The sequence below is a fragment of the Penicillium arizonense genome (genome assembly GCF_001773325.1).
Source record: "Penicillium arizonense strain CBS 141311 chromosome Unknown PENARI_contig034, whole genome shotgun sequence".
Lineage (NCBI taxonomy): Eukaryota > Fungi > Ascomycota > Eurotiomycetes > Eurotiales > Aspergillaceae > Penicillium > Penicillium arizonense.
The window spans coordinates 138,225-157,538 of NW_019173311.1; the positions used below are offsets into that span (position 1 = coordinate 138,225).

General features: G+C 48.1%; 9 protein-coding genes across 9 annotated transcripts; 3 read left to right on the forward strand and 6 right to left on the reverse strand.

Moving 5' to 3' along the window:
• Positions 1–533: 533 nt before the first annotated feature.
• PENARI_c034G02760 (uncharacterized protein) lies at positions 534–1,121 on the reverse strand (the record flags this gene model as incomplete). The annotated part of the gene is made up of 2 exons (XM_022636694.1): positions 534–839; positions 1,074–1,121. 2 exons carry the CDS (start codon positions 1,119–1,121, stop codon positions 534–536), a joined length of 354 nt encoding a protein of 117 aa, XP_022483447.1.
• Positions 1,122–2,015: 894 nt separating this feature from the next.
• PENARI_c034G02945 (putative glycerol dehydrogenase (GCY1)) lies at positions 2,016–3,300 on the forward strand (the record flags this gene model as incomplete). The annotated part of the gene is made up of 7 exons (XM_022636696.1): positions 2,016–2,076; positions 2,136–2,220; positions 2,274–2,281; positions 2,337–2,494; positions 2,566–2,595; positions 2,656–2,953; positions 3,023–3,300. 7 exons carry the CDS (start codon positions 2,016–2,018, stop codon positions 3,298–3,300), a joined length of 918 nt encoding a protein of 305 aa, XP_022483398.1.
• Positions 3,301–3,809: 509 nt separating this feature from the next.
• PENARI_c034G08191 (flavin-containing monooxygenase) lies at positions 3,810–5,839 on the reverse strand (the record flags this gene model as incomplete). The annotated part of the gene is made up of 3 exons (XM_022636731.1): positions 3,810–5,031; positions 5,086–5,494; positions 5,554–5,839. The coding sequence occupies 3 exons, from the start codon at positions 5,837–5,839 to the stop codon at positions 3,810–3,812; spliced, it is 1,917 nt and encodes a 638-aa protein (XP_022483402.1).
• A 1,410-nt stretch (positions 5,840–7,249) lies between these two features.
• On the reverse strand, positions 7,250–8,499 carry PENARI_c034G02925 (putative NAD binding Rossmann fold oxidoreductase; the record flags this gene model as incomplete). The annotated part of the gene is made up of 4 exons (XM_022636695.1): positions 7,250–7,759; positions 7,816–7,877; positions 7,944–8,045; positions 8,100–8,499. The coding sequence occupies 4 exons, from the start codon at positions 8,497–8,499 to the stop codon at positions 7,250–7,252; spliced, it is 1,074 nt and encodes a 357-aa protein (XP_022483401.1).
• Positions 8,500–9,379: 880 nt separating this feature from the next.
• On the reverse strand, positions 9,380–9,814 carry PENARI_c034G07098 (uncharacterized protein; the record flags this gene model as incomplete). Its single annotated transcript, XM_022636723.1, has 4 exons — positions 9,380–9,589; positions 9,652–9,666; positions 9,720–9,729; positions 9,789–9,814. 4 exons carry the CDS (start codon positions 9,812–9,814, stop codon positions 9,380–9,382), a joined length of 261 nt encoding a protein of 86 aa, XP_022483414.1.
• Positions 9,815–10,345: 531 nt separating this feature from the next.
• On the forward strand, positions 10,346–11,890 carry PENARI_c034G12188 (cytochrome P450; the record flags this gene model as incomplete). The annotated part of the gene is made up of 1 exon (XM_022636750.1): positions 10,346–11,890. The coding sequence occupies one exon, from the start codon at positions 10,346–10,348 to the stop codon at positions 11,888–11,890; it is 1,545 nt and encodes a 514-aa protein (XP_022483454.1).
• Positions 11,891–12,889: 999 nt separating this feature from the next.
• PENARI_c034G10609 (alpha/beta fold hydrolase) lies at positions 12,890–13,747 on the reverse strand (the record flags this gene model as incomplete). Its single annotated transcript, XM_022636744.1, has 1 exon — positions 12,890–13,747. The coding sequence occupies one exon, from the start codon at positions 13,745–13,747 to the stop codon at positions 12,890–12,892; it is 858 nt and encodes a 285-aa protein (XP_022483425.1).
• A 1,844-nt stretch (positions 13,748–15,591) lies between these two features.
• PENARI_c034G08341 (uncharacterized protein) lies at positions 15,592–16,008 on the reverse strand (the record flags this gene model as incomplete). Its single annotated transcript, XM_022636733.1, has 1 exon — positions 15,592–16,008. The coding sequence occupies one exon, from the start codon at positions 16,006–16,008 to the stop codon at positions 15,592–15,594; it is 417 nt and encodes a 138-aa protein (XP_022483406.1).
• Positions 16,009–16,716: 708 nt separating this feature from the next.
• On the forward strand, positions 16,717–17,903 carry PENARI_c034G04895 (NmrA/HSCARG family protein; the record flags this gene model as incomplete). The annotated part of the gene is made up of 3 exons (XM_022636705.1): positions 16,717–16,774; positions 16,833–17,321; positions 17,395–17,903. 3 exons carry the CDS (start codon positions 16,717–16,719, stop codon positions 17,901–17,903), a joined length of 1,056 nt encoding a protein of 351 aa, XP_022483448.1.
• Between the last annotated feature and the right edge of the window lie 1,411 nt (positions 17,904–19,314).

Sequence of the window (19,314 nt, forward strand, 5' to 3'; positions counted from 1 at the left end):
ACGGCGATACGCAATCTGGCTGTACTCCCAAAAGTTTTCCGAGAGCTAGGGGTCCCGGAATGCCTCTCTCGGCTCTCGATCGGCTGCCTGTCGTTTCTGCTGCGTTCTGTTTCTGTTTCGTCTTATTTCTCACCCCGCAGGAACTACAACAATCAATCTATCTATCTATCAAAGTTCTATTAACCTGTTGGAGCATAACTAGTATCGTAATGGCTATGCAGGTGCTTCTATCCGGTTGAAGCAAGAACTCGTGTCCGTACGCCTGATCATGCTCCAGTACAAAAAGTGAGGCTGGTTCTCAAAGAGTGGAAGCACCAGCCCATTACATGCAAGACAAACCCATGAAAAACCCATAAAACCAGCAGTACAAATGAGAAATTCAATGCTAGCAAGCATTGAATACAAAATGAATGCTGGATGCACCGTCCACCGCACCAATGTCCTCTCCTTCTCACGAGACATGTACACTCCTCCGCATCAAGACCCTAGTCACTTCCTGCTGCAGCAAGATCAAGACCTGTTCTCCGAAATCCTCACTTCAGCCTCGATTGCTGTTCATCGTTGGTCAGTGCCCGGTCAGGCAGCGTGTATTCGAATATCTGAGTGGGGCTCTCGCCTTCCTCAAACGTGGTAGCAAGCGGTGGTGGGTACCCAGCGTCTTCAGGACTCTGCTCCATGACCTCATGGTCTCCGGATTCATCATCGGACTCTTTCTGATTAGTATGTTGAAACTGAGTAAGAAGGCCGGTTCGGTGCATATATTGGGCAACGTAGCGGGTTGCCAGCGGGTCTGACACAATAGTGTCATAGTCTATTCCTTTCACTCCAGCTTTGTGTAACTGGTCAAAATACAGTGCAGCTCGATTAGTGATCAAATCCGAGACCGAGGTTGAACCGAATTGGGTAGGATTCTTATGACCAAGAAGTGTTTAAAGGTTGGACCGTCTTTTAAATCCTTCGCTCCTTGTCTGTCATTTGATGAAGTATATCGAGACCATTCTCCTTCTATGCTTCACTCCACGAAACCTAAATTTCCAAGATGTCCGAGCTAAGTGTAGCTGTATACACCGTACCACCAGCCCCTTGTGTTGACCATCTGCCGCACCAGCAGAATACCACATGGTCTCCGGAAACCTGCACTTTGATGTTCCCAACATGCGACAGTTTATTCGACAGTTTAGGCTTAGTCCTAAGATCCTATTCATTTCACACTAGACTATAGTTATCCCACGCTTTAAGTATTACGGAATCCCCTTCATTAAGTATAGCGGATTCGTCTTCTATTAGATATTTTTCGCTAGAAGACACCTAGCAGCAATAAGACTAGCTCCTACGTTATACGACCGCCGAATCTTCTAGTCTAGCCAATATCGAGAAATTTTCTAACAGATCTAGTATATTTTGTGAAAGCTCTTTAAGCACTCCGTTTTCCTATACCTCATCCTACCAAGGTCTCGCCTCTAGGGCAACAAACGGGCGATCGTGGCACGTACCCTTAGTTAGGCTATGTTAGGATCCTAGATCTGGCAGCAAACCTGAAAGGAAGTATCCACTGTTCTGGCCTGAAAAGACTACCCTTTGCCTTAAGGTCGTGGGACTGACCCCCGTGTTTTGACGTTCCACCCCACATGGGCACAATATTACCGTATTTGGAAGGTTGCGGCGCATTGTGCGGCGAACGGGTGGGACTGAATGTTTAGATCCGCAAGTAATTCGCCCACTTGTTACTCAATCAGGTAAAAAGAGTACCGGGTAGATGTTCAGGACAAGCCGGCCGACATGTCTCGGGTCACAACCGCGCAAATTTCGCCCAATCTCGCGCGGGGGCACTTACTCCAGGCTATGCGATATGTTTCGGTTGACATCAGTCCAGGCGAGAGCCTCTCAACTATAGAAAGGGCCCCATTTATAAACTCTTTCTCGCATCCTACGTGATTCACTCCGAAAGTATAGCATAAAGCCACCGGTCCCTACACTTTGGTCTCACATCACCGTCTTCTTCCATCACAATCAATATGGCACCCCCAACTCATTTCAAGCTTAACACCGGCGCCCAGATCCCCGCTGTGGGACTTGGTACGATACAAGCGCTAGTTTCTGCGGATCTTAGCGGTTTTTGCTGACAAGAAATACAGGCACTTGGAGATCTGAACCTGGTCAGGTACGCCAAGCGGTCTCGTTCGCCCTCAAGAACGGATATAGTCACATTGATGCAGCATTGTAAGATTCCCATGTCTCTTTTGTAGCGCATACTCTTGGCTAATAAATGACAGGATATACGGTGGGTTGTCACAAAGAAAAACAAGCATGTTTTTGGGGTCTAATGGGATAGCTAGGAAACGAGCATGAAGTCGGCCAGGGAATCAAGGATAGTGGTGTCCCTCGCGAAAACATTTTCATCACCAGCAAGTTGTGGAACACCCACCAGTCCAATGTCGCGGAAGGTCTCCAAAAGACACTTGACGCTCTAGGCACGGACTACCTCGATCTCTACGTAAATTAACCCCCTTCTCCTTTGGGCAGACGCGGCACGCCTGTCGATAGCTCGGCTAACACAGACATCAGCTCATTCACTGGCCAGTCCGACTTGTTCCTGTAAGTCACTTCGCTGTTTCCCTCCATCATGACATATGGATGACTAACTTGTACGCACAGAACGAGTCGAGCGCACTTCTCCCAGTCAATCCCGATGGCACACGATCCGTCGACCGATCCTGGGACCAGAGTGAGACCTGGGCCCAGATGGAGGAGGTATACAAGGCCGGCAAAGTGAAAGCGATCGGCGTGGCCAACTGGTCGATTCCCTATCTAGAGGAGCTCAAAAAGAAGTGGACCGTGGTCCCTGCTGTCAACCAAGTCGAGTTACACCCTTTCCTTCCTCAGCACGCACTAAAGGAGTGGTGTGACGAGCATGGCATTCTCCTCGAGGCGTATTCACCACTCGGTTCCGAAGGTAAGTGCTCCTTGACACGCTATGTGGGGTTTCCAAGAGGTTAACGATAGCTAACTTTGTTGTTTTCAGGCGCTCCGCTCATGTCCGATCCCGCAATTCAGGAGATCGCTAAGAAGAATGATGTTTCACCCGCCACGGTACTCATCAGCTACCACGTCAACAGAGGCGTTGTTGTACTGCCCAAGTCTATTAAAGAAAATCGAATCGTGAGCAACAGTCAAGTCATCCCTCTCTCGCGCGAGGATATGGATGTACTGAATGGCCTGGCTGCACAAGGAAAGGCAAAGCGTATCAATACGCCTCTGTTTGGATGGGATCTCGGTTTTGATGACTGGTACAAGCAGTGAAGTCCCCAGATTTGGGTCTAGAGTCGTACAATCCTCTATGGAAAATGTCACCCTTTATAGACTGAAAAGGAGATTTAGATGTAAATGATGAAATTTGCTGGTCGCTAAAATCTGTCTTGCCTGAAATGGAATGTAATCCGATCGGGTTTCTCTTTCTCCCATAGCGGGTGATGGCAGAGTACATGTAGCGATCGAAGAAGTGAAATTAAAGAAGTGTGAAACTAGCTTTGACCTAAATACATCACTCATGCTGAAATGGTAAGAAACCTTTGCCTAGTTTCCCTCTTTGTTCCTTTACAATTGTCGCAGTTCCTTGGGGGAAGATCAATTCGCTAAGATTCTTCAACCCAAGTGATGAAACTACGATCACTGCGATCCTCCGATTTCCCTAGAAACATCTCAGCGTGCGTCACCTGCACTTTCATATTTGTTTCTTAGTTACAAAATCTAGCAAGTGGATGAACAAAAACTCGGTCTTTTTAAGGCACAATCTATTTCATCTATAGGACCTAGACTTTGTAAGGAGGTGGGGAAATGCCCTCCTTCAGAGCCTTCAGTCGCAAAGCCAATAATTTGGAGGCATACCGGGTCATTGGAAGGAAACCAACCATGATCCACATGTTAGGCACTCCCGTCTCCCGGTAGGCCGTCTTGTACTCGCCTTCCTCATCAATACCCCAAATAGGTCCACATTGGCTGGCAATCTTCTCGCCCAAAGTGGCTCGAATGGAATCGATGGTGTTCGAAAATCCGGTGGCAAAGACGACTAGGTCAAACTCCTTCTCACGGCCGCCGTTTAAGATCACCTTATCTTCGGTGAACTTCTCAATGAAGCCTGGCTCTACCTTGATGTTGCCATTGATAATTTCCTCGCAAGCACCGGCATCGAAGTAAAATCCACCGTTCCGGGTCTGACCTAGTGTGGAGTTGCCAGTATCGCGCTGGCCGCGCCATGTTCGCAGACCTCGAGCGTTAAGAGCTTCGAGCAGGGGCCTGTCGAGATCCTCAAGGACCTTAGCGGTGCGCCTGGCGATTTCCTCGCCGGGTCCAACTGGCGTAGAGAACATGAGACGATCCTGTACCTCAGTATTGGGGAGGTTGCCATTCTTGTCGGGCGCGTAACCTCCAAGCATGCGTGGAACAGAATGGGTCAAAGACATGACGTAAGTCGGTGACCGCTGGAGGAGGGTCACATCAATTCCCAGGCGTGCGCACTCGTAAGCTGTGTCAAAGCCCGAGGACGAGGTACCGACGACGCAGACCTTCTTTCCGACAAAGTCACGAGCACTCTTGTGGTCGCTGGAGTGACGGATCACGCCCTGGAAGTCACCCATGCCAGGTATGGCCGGGGTGGAAGGGACGCCACATAGCGACGTGGCCATGATGAGTTGCTTAGGGTGCAGCGTACGTGTCTCCTTGCCCTCCTTGTTGATTACAACGGTCCAATTACCCTCGGTGTCCTGCTCGGCCTTCACAACCTCCGATTTGGTCCAGACATTGAGCTCCAGAGCGGAGGCATACCACTTCATGTATAGAGCCTGCTTCTGAGCCGGGGTATACGTGGGCCAATGCTGAGGGTATTTGAAGTATGGCAAGGCATCGGGCCAGTGTGGGAAGTGCAGTGAAAGATATTCGTAACGCTTCTTCCAGATATCTCCGATTTCGTCGCTGCGTTCGATGATCAGGTTTTCCATACCAAGAACCTTCAAGCGCGCTGCCATAGCGAGACCACTAGTAGAAATAATTTAGCACTATATCATGGGGCTCACTTGCATGGGTTCTTACTTTTGACCACCACCGATGATCAGCACCTCGGGGTCAACAGTGTTGATGGCCTCGGATCTCTGACTCTCCCAGCTAGTGATACCGGTCATGTGTCCATCTGGTGCAGCCCGCTCGGGGAACTGCTTGAGGCTCTCGGCAACAGAATGCATGGTGTAGATTTTCCAGCCATCTTGGGTGAGTACTGCATTGATAACGGCCGAAGCAAGGACAATCTCAGTCTCGAAAGAGACAACAAATTGCAGCTGAGAGAAGTCAGGGTAAGGGCGCGACACAATAGGTGCAGGCTCGAGAAAGTTGAAATTTCTAGCCTTGGTTTGGGGCAAAAGATCGGTAGCGGCTTTCAAGATGGCCTCTCTGAAGTTAAATGTGCGGAAGTCCCAGGAGAATGAGAGCTTGTCACGCCACACGCCTGTACATCCGAGGTCAGCTAAAATAGAGATTTCGGATCTGGCTTGCGAAGGATCTCACCATAATCGAGGAACAGCCCTGCGAAAGCTTGCGCATCTCCCTCTGATGTGGCTTTAGAGAGACGGGCTACGATGCCCTCCGCCTCCTTCTGAGCATCACAATCGGTGGGGATCTCAATGCCCAAGATGTCGGTAGTGGGGAGACTGTGGTTGTACTTGAAGTCGTACATGAAGTCGTCCGCGACGGGCTTTGGGACCTGGTCGTGGTTGATCACCGCGCTCTCAGACTGGAGGCTAGCCTTAGAGACGAGATTGGCGCCAGCGGATTCTTGAATGTAAGGTGCCATTTTCTCTTATTATGACGGGAAAGATGCTGAAAAGGTGCCCTTAAGCAATATTCAAAGGCTGATCTCGCGAAGATACGAATGATGCAGAGCTGATTGAATGATCTATATATCTACTATATATCTACTATACGTCCACGGTATGGGAAGTTGATCAGGTCAAAAATCTCCGAATCGGGAAAGTGCCGCCGCATTTAACCGTATATAGTAATGTCATATCAGATGACTGAACAACCCCGACCCCCGTACCCCCGCATCTGGTCACTCCTTACTCCTTGACTTGCTGTTTCTGGATATGCCTGGCGGCGATATACCCTCGCGGCGAGGTTCGCCCGATATTGTCTCGCAGGTTTTGAGTGACTCGGACGAAGCCCACTTATTCGCATCGAACACCGGAACACGGACGAAGCCGATCCTTGTCTAAGACCGGCGAAAAAGCAGTGGCAAAAGATAGCGTCCTATACCTGTTATGGCAACTCCTCACAGAAGTCTCAAGTACACATTGCCAAATTATGATTATGGATTGCATCCACAAAGAATGTCGTCGCCTAAAAATGGAATGCGACCAACGTGGTGCATGGCAGCTCCCTTCCCCCCCAATAACAGTCATGCTATTCATATTTCCAGCTAATTCAGTCTTTCCTTTGTAGCGCCGTGCTCAAATTGTGTGCGCCGGCAGAGGGCTGACAATGCCGTGGGGCTCAAACAATGATTCTCGGGCTAGTTTACTTTCGGCCGAGCGATTCATGGATTCACAAAGTGCAGACCTACCAATGCGCTGCAGGCGACCCCGCGAGCATGAAGAGAGGATCAGGCAGCGAGGCGATGATGTTGAAGACGTACAGTTCATCATTGGCGCACAAGACTGGTCGATCGGGCTGGTCAGTATCACCGGACCGTGACGTCCCAACAGCACCAAAGGGTGCTTCGTACTTTGGTGCTTCCTACATGCCCGTCACAAAGCCAGGAACATCTTGGAGATTCTCAAAGTCAACTGAAAATCTCAGAGAACATGCTTCCCTTGCTGGCTTCTAGTTCAGATTTTACAGATCGTGTGTCAAGTCCGCGCACCTGGTTCTAGCCGCGAATAACCAAGACTGACATGGTTCTCAAGCTATACAACGGTTGGGCTCCATTCCCCCTAGAAGACTTATTAAAATACCCCTCAATTATGAAGCAACGCGCTGATTCTCGACATTTGTGTTAAAACTAATTTATCGCAGAGTCCTTTGAGGTCAACAGTCCATAGCGTACTCCGTAGCAGCCACAAGGCCGCTTTTGATCTAAAGTGCAATACTGTAAACTTGAAACTTAGTACAGTTCTTCTACAAGGGCCATGAAATTTGAGATGAAGTCTACCCAGCTTATGTCTATTTCCTTTCTATCTTGTAATATATGCAATCACTTGATAAATTACTCCATAATGGGTAGACCATTGTCGTCGAAGTATACGGGAATACCCTTGCGGAATGAGTACTGCAGAGCAGCGCAGATCTTGCCCGCCTCGAAGGCATCCTCTGGTTGACAAGTCAAGGGCTTGTTATCGAGCACCGCATCGGCGAACTCAGCAAGATCAGTCAGGAATGTCGCATCGAAGAGGGTGAACGCATCAGGCACAGACTGTGTGCGAATACCGAGATGGTCGCGAATCTCAACATTCGAGTTGGCGCTGATGATTGAATGTCCCTTGGTGCCACACAATCGAGTCGTGTCCTCGAAACCGCTGGTGAGCGTGCGACCGAGATAAGTCTTGAGAATCTTGCCATTGGCAAATTCCACCAGGCCCCATGCGTTGTCGGCGTCGCCATACTTGGCTAAGTCCCCGTAGACAGCCACCTGGCCGAAGGCGATGACTCTATTGACTTGCTTCTTAGGGTTGGAGAGGCCTGACTTGACATCCAACAGGTATCGTCCGGCATCGACCTAGTGCCGTGTTAGTAAATAGGTCAGTGGGTGAGAGAAAGAATAGTGGGACTGACGGTGTGGATGCCAAAATCAAGGAAGATGCCGCCAGACTGCTCAGAAAAGGACACAAAAAAGGCTAATCAGAATGGTCAGTTCATCAGCCTATGCGAAAGACAACGACGGGGGGCAATTATGGCCATACCATTGGGGTCTGCTTGATCAATACCAGTCGTCTCGACAGCGTGGATTTCACCCAGGTCTCCATTGTCAATCAGGGCCTTAGCCTGGCGGTAGGACTTGTCATCTGGCGCGAGTCAGTCTCGGAAGTCTGCAAAGCGCGGGGCCTAGTAGTACTTACATCGGCGAGTGAAGGGAACGAGGAACTTGAGGTCAGGCCTAGAAGCAGACTTCTCGACCACTGCCTTGGTAGTAGCTATGTCCACAGAGACGGGCTTCTCGCACATGACGTGCAAGCCTAGTTCAAGGGCCTGCAGGATCAAGGGCGCGTGAGTAGCCGTCGCGGTGCAGATGAGGACGGCCTCAACGTCGCTGTTCTTCAAGCATTCTTGAGGGTCTGAAAAATACTTGACAGACGGAGGCAGATTCTCTGCGGCCCATTTGTCAGTGCCTGGCTTTGTATCGCAGACGGCGACGAGTTCGATCCGAGGCTGCTGGAAGGCGAGGATGCGGGCTCGAAGGACTCCCAGGCGGCCGAGGCCGAAAAGCGCAAACTTGACACGGCGGTCCCCGTACGACATGGCTCAAGGTCTGTGGTGAGATGAAGTGCTTGTATTCGACGACGCGGTGGTGGTCGTTGCGGTGTAGGCAATGTAACGACGAGAGATTTTCTAGCCAAGCGGTAGATTGCGACTTTGCACCATGTGAGATCTGGGTTATTTATTAACGTCTGGTCTCTGCTCTAGAGCAGATCCGTACTATCAGCCGGCGTAACCACAGGCTTCCCCGCATGATGGACACTATCCGCATTCGATACATCGTGTATCTGCTAGAACCGATGGTGAAACCGAGAATTGCCGCCTGTAGAGATTATCGCCGATAGTTGACCACGGGGCTTCTCGGTACTCTGCAAAACACGTCGCGTATAGAGTTCAAATTCCTTCCCACCAGCGGCGATGTTCGTGCAGTATTATTAGAATTACTGGAAATGGTAAGTCGCGGGCGAAAATTGCCTGATAGGGTTAGCATGTGCTGCGATATATCTCCCTTTCTCCCCGTACTACCTGTATACTTTTTGGCTGAACTAGCATGGCTACGAAATTGCGGGGTTGAGGGAAAAAAGAACTCATATGCCTGGAGATGAGATCGCATTTGCTGCATTGACAGTCCTACATGGAGAAAGATTTGTTTCTTCTCCGCACTAAAATCCACCCAGATGAAGGTCTCTCAATGTGGGGATTAATACTAGTTAGAACTGCATTTATGCGATTGATTCATATTATTATACAGAATGTGATATTGAGCTTTTTGATGATTTCTCATTCCTTATTCAGACCCCTCATACCCATGCCACCCCCACGTTTCCTTCAATTGCTCCCGCGTATTTAACGTGGCATACGCCTGTTCATCCTGCAGCTTCAACGGCTAATCAGCAGAGCCATACCCCGATAGATGCATCGTTTAGATAGGAATGGTGACATGCTTCAACGGGTCTCGGCGGGCAAATTGAGATGCACGAACCGTGGCCGATAGGTAACCAAGGCTGATCATCCGAGAATTCATAATGGGCATTGGCACTAGAGCCATGACGAAAGCCCAAGGTGATAGCTTGCCAGACGCACGTGGATCCGGTCCGTTCGCAGCGGCGGCATTTCGGCTTTTGCCCGTCACCTAACGTTAGTCGGGTACTTCGGTCAGTCTCTTGCAGTCTGAAGACCTCTGAATGTACTCACACTTTGCATGTCGGTCTGATATGATGTGATTAGTCAATATTTACCAATTCTAGATACTATATACTCACAGCGACATTCCTGACTTGGCAATTAATATGTTAGCGAATGAGCGCACGAGTGCAGAGTGGGGAACTCACCGGGGAACGGGCCTGTTCGGCCGCATGCTTGAGATAGATGTGCCTACTAGTAGAGAATGGGAATAATGAAGAACAATTGATGCATGGCGAGGAGAAATAAGGGTAAGGCGTCGCCGGCCATATCCACCCCCGGAGTGCGGGGTTTAAAACCCTGGGTCTCGGTGGCCAATTCAGCGCATGTCCATTGGACCGCGCATCACGGACTTGCCCCAAGATACTTCGAGAACGGAAATTAGCAGCAAAGCTCCAGGTACAAAATGAATCAAGAAGATCGGACCCATATATTTTTGTAACTAAAGTTGGCTGCCGCGGGGAAAATATCTACATCGGTGAAAGGCCTGCTGGCTAACTTCCGAGATTGTAAGGGAGTATGACGACCATTTATTATAATGATTATTGACGTGGCTAGCCAAATATATGTAACTCTCGCCGAACTATGCCTCCGAAATGTCAAACCCCCATTGCTAACATCTCGAAACTTATATTAGCGGCCTTGGATCTCACTCTTTCTTGAGAATGGATAACTTCGTGTCTTTAATTTATCCCGTTGGCACACAATGTATGCCCTCGCATTAGCTCTGGTCGTGTTGGGGTACTTCTTAGTGATCCCAGTCATCAAGTACTTTCTTGACCCAAAGGGTCTCAGGAAATATCCCAATTTCTACCTTTTGTCCGGCATATCAGATATACCGTTTATTTACGAAGCCCACAAAGGCTTCCGTTCACGCAATCTCTTCGAAGCCCACAAAAAGCATCCCGTTTTACGAGTCGGTCCGAACTCGCTATCTTACTCCGATCCCAACGCCATCAAGGATATCTACGGTCACAATACAAGTTGCATCAAGGATCGTTTCTACTCCGAGACTGGAGGCTCACACGCCCACCTTGCAGATGTCGTGGACAAAAAGGAACATGCCCGGAAGAGAAAGGTGCTGTCAAGCGCCTATGCGGTCAAGAATCTTGAAGAGTGGGAGTTCAAGGTGGCGGACGTCAGCGCAAAACTCATCAAGGCGTTTGACAAGCGGTGCACTGATCCACTGCCTCCAAATCAGAATCCAAACGAGGAAGATCTAACGGTTGATTATCGAAACTGGACAGTCCTGTGGACCGCAGCTGCGATCGCGAATATTGGTCTTAGCGAAGATCTCGGTTTTCTTGATGAGGGATTCGACACAGTGAAGTCTGAGAGCAAGGATGGCACAGTTAAAGATGTCTCCTTCCGTGAATGTCATACTGCTACACAGAGGGTATCATACCAGTTGATCTGGTCTTACGACTGGTTCAAGACCCTTCGCCGACTTAGCAAAGTGGTCTCGTCAAGCTATCGGCGTATGTGGCGGTTAGATGGGGATTGGGGCGGTATTGTTTATAACCGTGCGACTACACGACTGAAGCGACATATGAATGGCGAGAAATTGGACGATTTCTTTACCGTTCTAATGGGAGACAAAAACGGAACACCTCACAATCTAGAATGGGGGGAGATCGTCGCAGAGATTAATATTATGATGAATGCGGGACACGATACCACAGCTATTGCGCTTCGAAACGCTCTCTTTTTCCTGCTGAGAAATCCCAAATGCCTGGCTAAGCTTCGTGAGGAGCTTGACGAAGTTTTGGAAGAAGATGAGGTCGTTGCACCATATGGCAAAGTCAAACACCTGCCATATCTCCGAGCATGCATAGACGAGAGTCTTCGAATGCTCCCACCCATTGTATTTGGTTTGCCTCGCCGAACGCCTATGGAAGGTACTTTGATCCTCAACGAATATGTCGCTGGAGACACATCGGTCAGCATTTCGTCTTTTGTGATGCATCACCAAGAGTCGGTTTTCAAGGATCATAATATCTATAAGCCGGAGCGGTGGTTAGGAGAGGAGGGCAAATCTCTACAGCCATATTTTATTCCCTTCAGTACCGGGGCGCGAGGCTGCATTGGCCGGAATATTAGCTACCTAGAACAAACAGTCCTCATTGCTTCTTTGGTACACCGATTTGAGTTTGCGTTGCCTCATCCTGACTGGAACCCTCCAATCCGCGAGACGACAAATCTGAGTCCGGGTCCGATGCCATTGAAGCTTTGGAGGCGAGTGATTGCCTAGGGAATAATTGGAGTCGTCAGAACAAGACCGGAACAAATTGAAGCCAATTGATACAGTATGCCTCGACGCAGACACACACGTATATATACATAGGTCAATATTAAAAGGATCTCCATCCTTAGCATTTTGTGAGACCACGCAGTCTCTAGGTTTAGGTGGATAAGCGAGGTAGATGGCCTAGTTACGCATGTAGTAAGTACAATAGGTTGTATTGTATGAAGAGACTGACGCTAACCTGTGTAACGGGCTAGCGGGAAATGCTTATATACAGACTAGCCTAGTCGATACCAATGAGAAACCACAAACACCCTTAACTTTTGATCACTGATTTATATATATATGAAATGTGGAAAACAAACATGTCTTTCGAACGGATATATAGGGAGCGCTCTTTAGACACTCGGCATGCAAGCTTCTTACTCTAAGTCTATTAACATACATATCTCCTATGGCTAGATTACGTATTGATAATAGTGGCGTGTCCACGGAGTCTTGTAGCTAGGACCACGCAAATCGGCGTCGATTGTTAGGTCATTTCCAAATTACTACAGTCGTCAATGAAAACCGGGGAATCAAATACAGTATCTTGTAAAGCTCAGCTTTTATTTGTGAACAAAGAGCTGTTTATTCTCTTCTGCTGAACGATACATGTCCTGCACAGCTTAAAAGACAACAAGGCCCGTGCCATGCATTTGTCTAAACTCCTCATCAGCAAATACAGATAATCTACTACATTGGAAAGGGGCTTGTCGATCTTCAACAGGTCTGCGAACTCTGATTTTGTAGTTTTCCGGACAACCCTGATAGTGGAAAAAGACTCGACTAGAAATCGATTTCTACTCAATGAAAAAAACAAAATCACCTGCATGTGTGAACATCCAAAATGATAAAAGCCCATGCCCCACCGCGCTTACCTGCCACCAAGGAAAGATAACGTGTAACTGGAAATAACCTCCCAAAGCGTCGCTAATTCCAGCGGCCGAGAGATATTGGAATCCTTTAGCCAAGCTTCAACATTTCAAGCCAAGACCAGATCTCCGAGTTGACCTTCTCCGCTTGTTCTTGGAATGGCCAATGCCCTGTTGCTGGCAACGTGACGAGTCGGGTAGGTGCAAGGAAATGCTGTAGGAGTTGGTCAAGGAATCTGGGAGAGAAGTATTCATCCTCCACACCCCAGATTATCAGTGTCGGGACTTGAAAACGCATGTGTGATGTATCGACATTCTGACCATAAGGTGGACCGGGATAGTTCTTTTTGTATAAGGCGAACATGCCATGCATTGGAGAAGAGCGCATGTACTCCGCTACTTCTTGCCGTCGTGCAGTATCCCTTATGAATTTCACAACATCTGCCTCATTCTTTTCATCGCCAGGTTGATATTGTATGAATTTTATTGTGTACTCGGACATTTTTTGCTGTCCTTCATCAAAATTCACCAGATCATAGAACCTTGGCAAAATCGGTGTGTTGATGAGGATTAGTCCCGCAACAAGCTCTGGCCTCATTAGCGCCAGCATCTGAATCGCTGCCCCGCCAAAATCATGACCGCCAATAATGGCCTTTTCAGCCTTGAAATGGGCGAGGATGGTGATCATATCACCCACAACATTCGATAAGTCGTATGCGTCCACGTCATCTGGCACACTGCTAGGGGGAAATCCGCGTAAGGTCGGGCAAACAACTGTATATTTCTTTGAAAATTCCGCCACCTGCGCCTTAAACGTTTCTCCATTGTCGGGAAAGCCGTGGAGCAGAAGCAGTAGAGGGCCTTGACCAGCTGTGCGAAAATGAACCCGGACACCGCCGTTCTCCACAAACCCTTCATAAGATTGAGCGTCAGTGCCAAGGCTAGCCATGATCAAAAGATAAGACTGTTCGACAAGAAAAGTAAATTGATGATAACTAGATGTTTCTCTACCTGGCTAGGAGGAAGGGTTTACCTAGCTACTTATGATCAAGCAGGACGCCAATTATTAACCACTTTCCTCGGTTGGAGAAGGGCGCGTCCCACACTCCGCATGAGAATCTAGACTTGGTAATCCAAGGTAAAAAGTTGATTTCGCCACCTCTATATGTTTATTAATTCTTCCCGGTGGATTCCGTACCTTGTTAAAGCTAGATCGTCAAGATTGATCACTATTCTCCCGTCGGCGGAATGAATAATGATCTATGCAGTGAACTAGTTCGAACTAAATAATTTGAAGGCAGTGTCCATGCGTCATTGAGTCAACCGTCAGGTCAGGCTAGCCGCATAGCCGACCATCACAGCGTGAATGGCCGTGACCTCCCTCGGACACACGATGCGGTCAACATTCTTTGAGATAATGATTTATGCTCACTACCTGGCCAGCGCTGGCATGGTGAATGAGGCCGACACATAATTTAGGGAAGCATGTCGGTCAGGTCTTCAGATAATTATAACTTCGGATCAATTGGGCTGCAGCCTACTGATGGTGAATTTTATAGGAGGATACTACCCTGTGGGTCGTATTATTCTTGCGCTCGCTGCGGCATCATCGTGAGCGGAAGGTGTCGTTGTACCGTAGATGATCTCAACTATGTATAGCAACCCGCGATTCGAACATGTCTGAAGCAGTTGATCCGGTGTAGTGAGCATGCAGTCGTCCGAGAGTACCTAGAAAGAAGAGTTGCTTCGCTATCCCTGAACTACCCACCCGTCGCCCGGCGAGCGGTACGCACCTTTTTTCGACCAAGACTGTTCTAGCCGAGGTCGATCGTACCCAGTCTCGCTTCGTGAGCATCGAATGAACCAACATACAGGCCATCCTTGATCTGTGTGACGTTGATCCGTGGGTTAACTGTCGTCCTTGACGTGACCGGATTAAGGGAGTGACAGCTGAGACGATCTAAGTCGACCGCTCATAATTCTTAATTTAGCTTACTGCTTGGCAATGAGACGACGAGTGAGGCAATCCGCGTTGTCTGAAACAAACCGCTATCTCTTCTCGCGCCGCACTTGTCGTCTTGGCCAGTCTGGCCCAGGGAACAAATTTACGCCCTTTGAACGCAAATACAGACACTCGCACCTGAGTATGTAAGAGCCTATTGTAGCCTCGATGGCTCTCCACTTCCCGTAAGGCGCTCCAGACTGAACTGGATCAGACGTCAAACCTAACAAAAACTGTATTGGGTGAATTATAATCAGACACTTCAGGTGCAAGACCCACGTCTGGAAGGAGTCTATACGGTGACCGTAGATCCATATGTTTCCCTGAGCTGTACAGCTAGGTTCTCCATATAATAGTGATAGCCGGGGTTCGAAGCTTGAAATTATATTTATCTCGTAGATAGAGACTACGCGGCAGATGCTTCCGGAGAACTAGAGCAGACCTGGAGCAGGCCGGAAGCACACTAGAACTGGCAATGCTCTTCCAAGCAATTCTTTTCGACAGAAACAATATTATATATTTTAGAAATTGAACGTACGGACTCCATATTGCTAATCATTGTGGTAAAACCAACTCGTTCAGTAGGTTTCTGAGAAGTGTGGACGCTAAGGTAGCGGATATTGCGACATATCTGCTATTTGTTAAACGACAACGAAGATATAAAACAAATGAATAAACGGAATTGAAAAAGATGAAAGCTTTCAAGCCATGATAAGTATCGACGGAGGAGTATGACTCTACACTTCTTGCACCTCTCTCTCTGGGAGTCCCAATATTCGTCGCAGCCGCCTTTAATCTTGAATGATGACTTGGGTCGAGGCAATCAACTTCCAGTCCTGTAGCGCGGCGTCACGATGTTCGGCCGCGGTTGCTGCGTAGTCGTCGCTGCCGAGTGTCTTGCGGAAGGTCTCAATGTTCGGATATTTGACCAACACGACCGCGTCCCAATTTTCACTGTCTTCACCAACAATCTTTGAGGCGGGTAAGCCAAGGTAGGCCAATTCGAAGCCGCCGGCCTCGGTTGCGAGTCTTCGGAATTCTGTCACGTATCTCACAACCCAGGCTTCCTGGCCGCTGCATGAGGAGTGTTTGCTTCCTTTCGGATACTGTGCTTGGTCGTAGAATCGGAGAAGATTAAGCATAAAGACGGCCTTGTCTTCGGGGAAATCCGCGGGAATATTATCAAGAAGATGCTTCCACTTTGCCATCATGGATCGTACAATAAAAGAGCAGATGTGTTGTAGTACCCGCGTTATGATGCTAGAGTAAAATAGTTCAATATATGACGGTGATCATACTCTCCGGTGCGATACGAAAGTCTCATATATATAGACAGTATGGGAGTCAGCTGGTCCAGCGAATAGTGAATTAGTGGGACCGGTGAACTACGTTACGAACGCGTGTAGGATTACTAACACCTCCGTCATTCGGTCTCTTGAGTCAACGTAATAGCTATTGACTATGTAACTACTCTGTAGCGTCGGGTTGATTATTAAATCAGTATATTGAATTTGGTACTGTAGTGGGTCCATTGTTTGGAGATTGATAGCTAAATTAGTTAATTGCTTAGTGGCGGGATAGTTAATAATCAATCCGACGGTAAATTTCTCATGAAGAAAAAAAGGGAGCATACATCATCTAGCATCTGGCGTCACACGCATATCGAAATGACGCATTGAACTAATCTAGTTGGCCGGATCAAACAATAATCGAGCTGGCAAAACTTTATTTCGCGGCTGTAGATACGGCACTACCACGGTCCATTTCCGTGAATCAGTCAGTAACCATGGGCTGAACCAATTTTTTTTGGAATAAGCAACTGTATAAAGTGAGTACTTCCTAGGTTTTCGAGTTACTATACATTCTTGCAATTACGACCTATCCAGCAACGAGTATATGCCAGAAGTTATCAAAAGATGCGAGCAGTTCTAGTTATCGGCGGTACTGGCGCGCAAGGCCTGCCGGTCGTTAAATGTGCGTTAACTTTACCTCTCTTCCCTGTTCTTCCCCAATAATTAACCTTGGCATATAGCTCTCTCCTCGAGCAAATACTTTGCCGTCCGAGTGCTGACTCGAGATGCAAAATCTGCTCGTGCGCAAGAAATCGCAAGGCTTCCTAACGTGACCCTGGTTGAAGGCAGACAAGACAACCAGGAAGATTTGCATCGAGCATTTCAAGGTGTTTACGGGGCGTGGGTCAATACCGACGGCTTTACCCTTGGAGAGAAGAATGAGCTGTTCTATGGCTGCCGAGCTTATGAAATAGCAAGGCATCAAGGGGTGAAGCATTACGTCTATGCCTGCGCGGACTTCGCTCTTAAGCATGCTAACTGGGATGAGAAATACCACTGGGGACACAATGATGCCAAGGGCAGAGTTGCAGAGTATATTCTAGCTCAAGGACAGGAAGGGATGAAAAGCTCGATCCTTACTACTGGGCCTTATATGAACATGCTTTGGGATGGCATGTTTGTCCCCACTCAGCAACCTGATGGGTCGTTTGTCTGGGCCAATCCAGCAAGTATGTCTCTGGACCTCTCCAATACGTTAACTTGGCTCGACCAGTAAGTGACTAATGAACTTTTCCGGCACAGAATCTGGGAAAATACCTCTGATAGCTCTTGAGGATATTGGACCTTATTCTCTTTGGCTGTTCGACAACCCTCAGAAGTCTGCCGGAATGAATCTGAAAGTCACGACGGATGAAGTCAGTTTCGCGGATATAGCAACTGTCTTTACTGAAGTGACGGGAAAGAAAGGAATGCACAAGTATCTACCTCTTGATGAATACCTGCCTTCTGTCGAGCCTTTTCCGAACGCTCCGGCGAATTTTGCCGCCGGACCAAACGCCGTCAGGGACGAATCGACCATGACGTGGCGCGAAAATTTCTCGGCTTGGTGGAGGTACTGGGGCGAAGGTCGCGCCGAACGCAGAGATATGGCTCTTCTGGATAGAATTCATCCTGGCCGAATCAAGACTTTGGGCGACTGGATGCGTAAGGTCCACTATGATGGGCAGCCAAAGAATGTGCTCAAGGGGGTTGAAGATTTGAAGAGAGCGGCGGCATTGATGCAAAAACAAGAAGCCTCGGTGCCCGTTTAATTCGTTAGCTGGCGCGTCGTCTAGATCCTCATCTAACGCTTTTCATAGTGCTCCTTGTTCAAGTATATCTAATGTACGCTAACGCAATAGTGCAATTAAGGCAAAGTTCTGTCTGGATTATTGGACCATAATCTACTTATGGGCTCTTGCGGTGCGCGTCAATGGCTGCGATTTATGTGCTTGGACCTACCCTGGCATGCCGCTGATGACACTCCCGTTGCGCGCCTGAAGTGTCCCCACATCCAGGTGTTGCTCTCTCTCCCTCTCTCGCGTAGTATCAAGCCTTAGCATCTTGCCACTGCAAGTTAGACATGCATTACAGTTCACGAGCTTTTTCCTCCACAAGGTTCACAGGGGCCCATCTTCGTTTTCGTCTACCCTTATTGAAAAGACTTTCACCGTCGAGGCAACTGCAGAGCGGTTTAATCTGCCTCTTTAATACGTATGTATTGTATATTTTGCCTGATGTAGTCTTGTTAACCTGTTCACTAAGAGTCCGTCATTCAGATCGGTGCTTGAGTTGCCAAGAAAACTGACCCTACGGCACATGAGGGTTGAAAAAAGGCATCTTGGCTGTGAGACCTCCAGCCAGCTTTAGAGTGTTCTCAGCACCTACAATCCTTTGCATATATACGACCCCATATATCCTGTAGAACGCGAATCTTCACACCACCCACTCACTACAACGCAACCCAAATCACTCAGGCTTTTCGTCCGTTCAGGGACAGTCTGAAATCACTCATTTTAGAGACTCCTCGTGACTCGTCATTCTGATGACTCCGACGATTCCGATAATACTCTCCTCCATGAAATCTCCCACGGGGATCAACATAACCAATCCAGAGAAGCTCCACTGCTCAACTTTTTGGAGCATTTTATACTCGCATGCTTGAGCCTCTGAGGCTAGTTTATTCAGCCACTTGGCTCGTACAAGCCACTCAACACTATCGTTACACAAAGCTATTTATTCAGTCGTTGATATCTAATGGGTCTGAATACAATGCATCGTGCAATTCTTTTATTAGAGAAGGTTGGTTTCATTAGTGAGTCTCTACACAAAATGTTAAAGTTGCTTTTGGCGATCTGCCATACTTTCAGGTGGAGAGGGAGGATCTCGGAAAGGGCGTAGATTATTCATTTCAAATAATTGCCCATGGGGGCTGCGAAGAGAGTAACCTAATTATGGCGATGCTCAGTAATTAACACGGCCAATCGATACGTCAGCGGCAAATTGATTACCACCGCATTCTGATGTACACAACACGACTAACAATAACTTAGCTTTGATCTAAGACGAAAGATTTACGATGTAGTATAAGTCAACACGTGTCAGTAACTAATTTTATTGTAGATGAGTGACCAGTGATCCACGAAGCAATTTTCCACTCAAACTTGGATACTCCAGACTCCC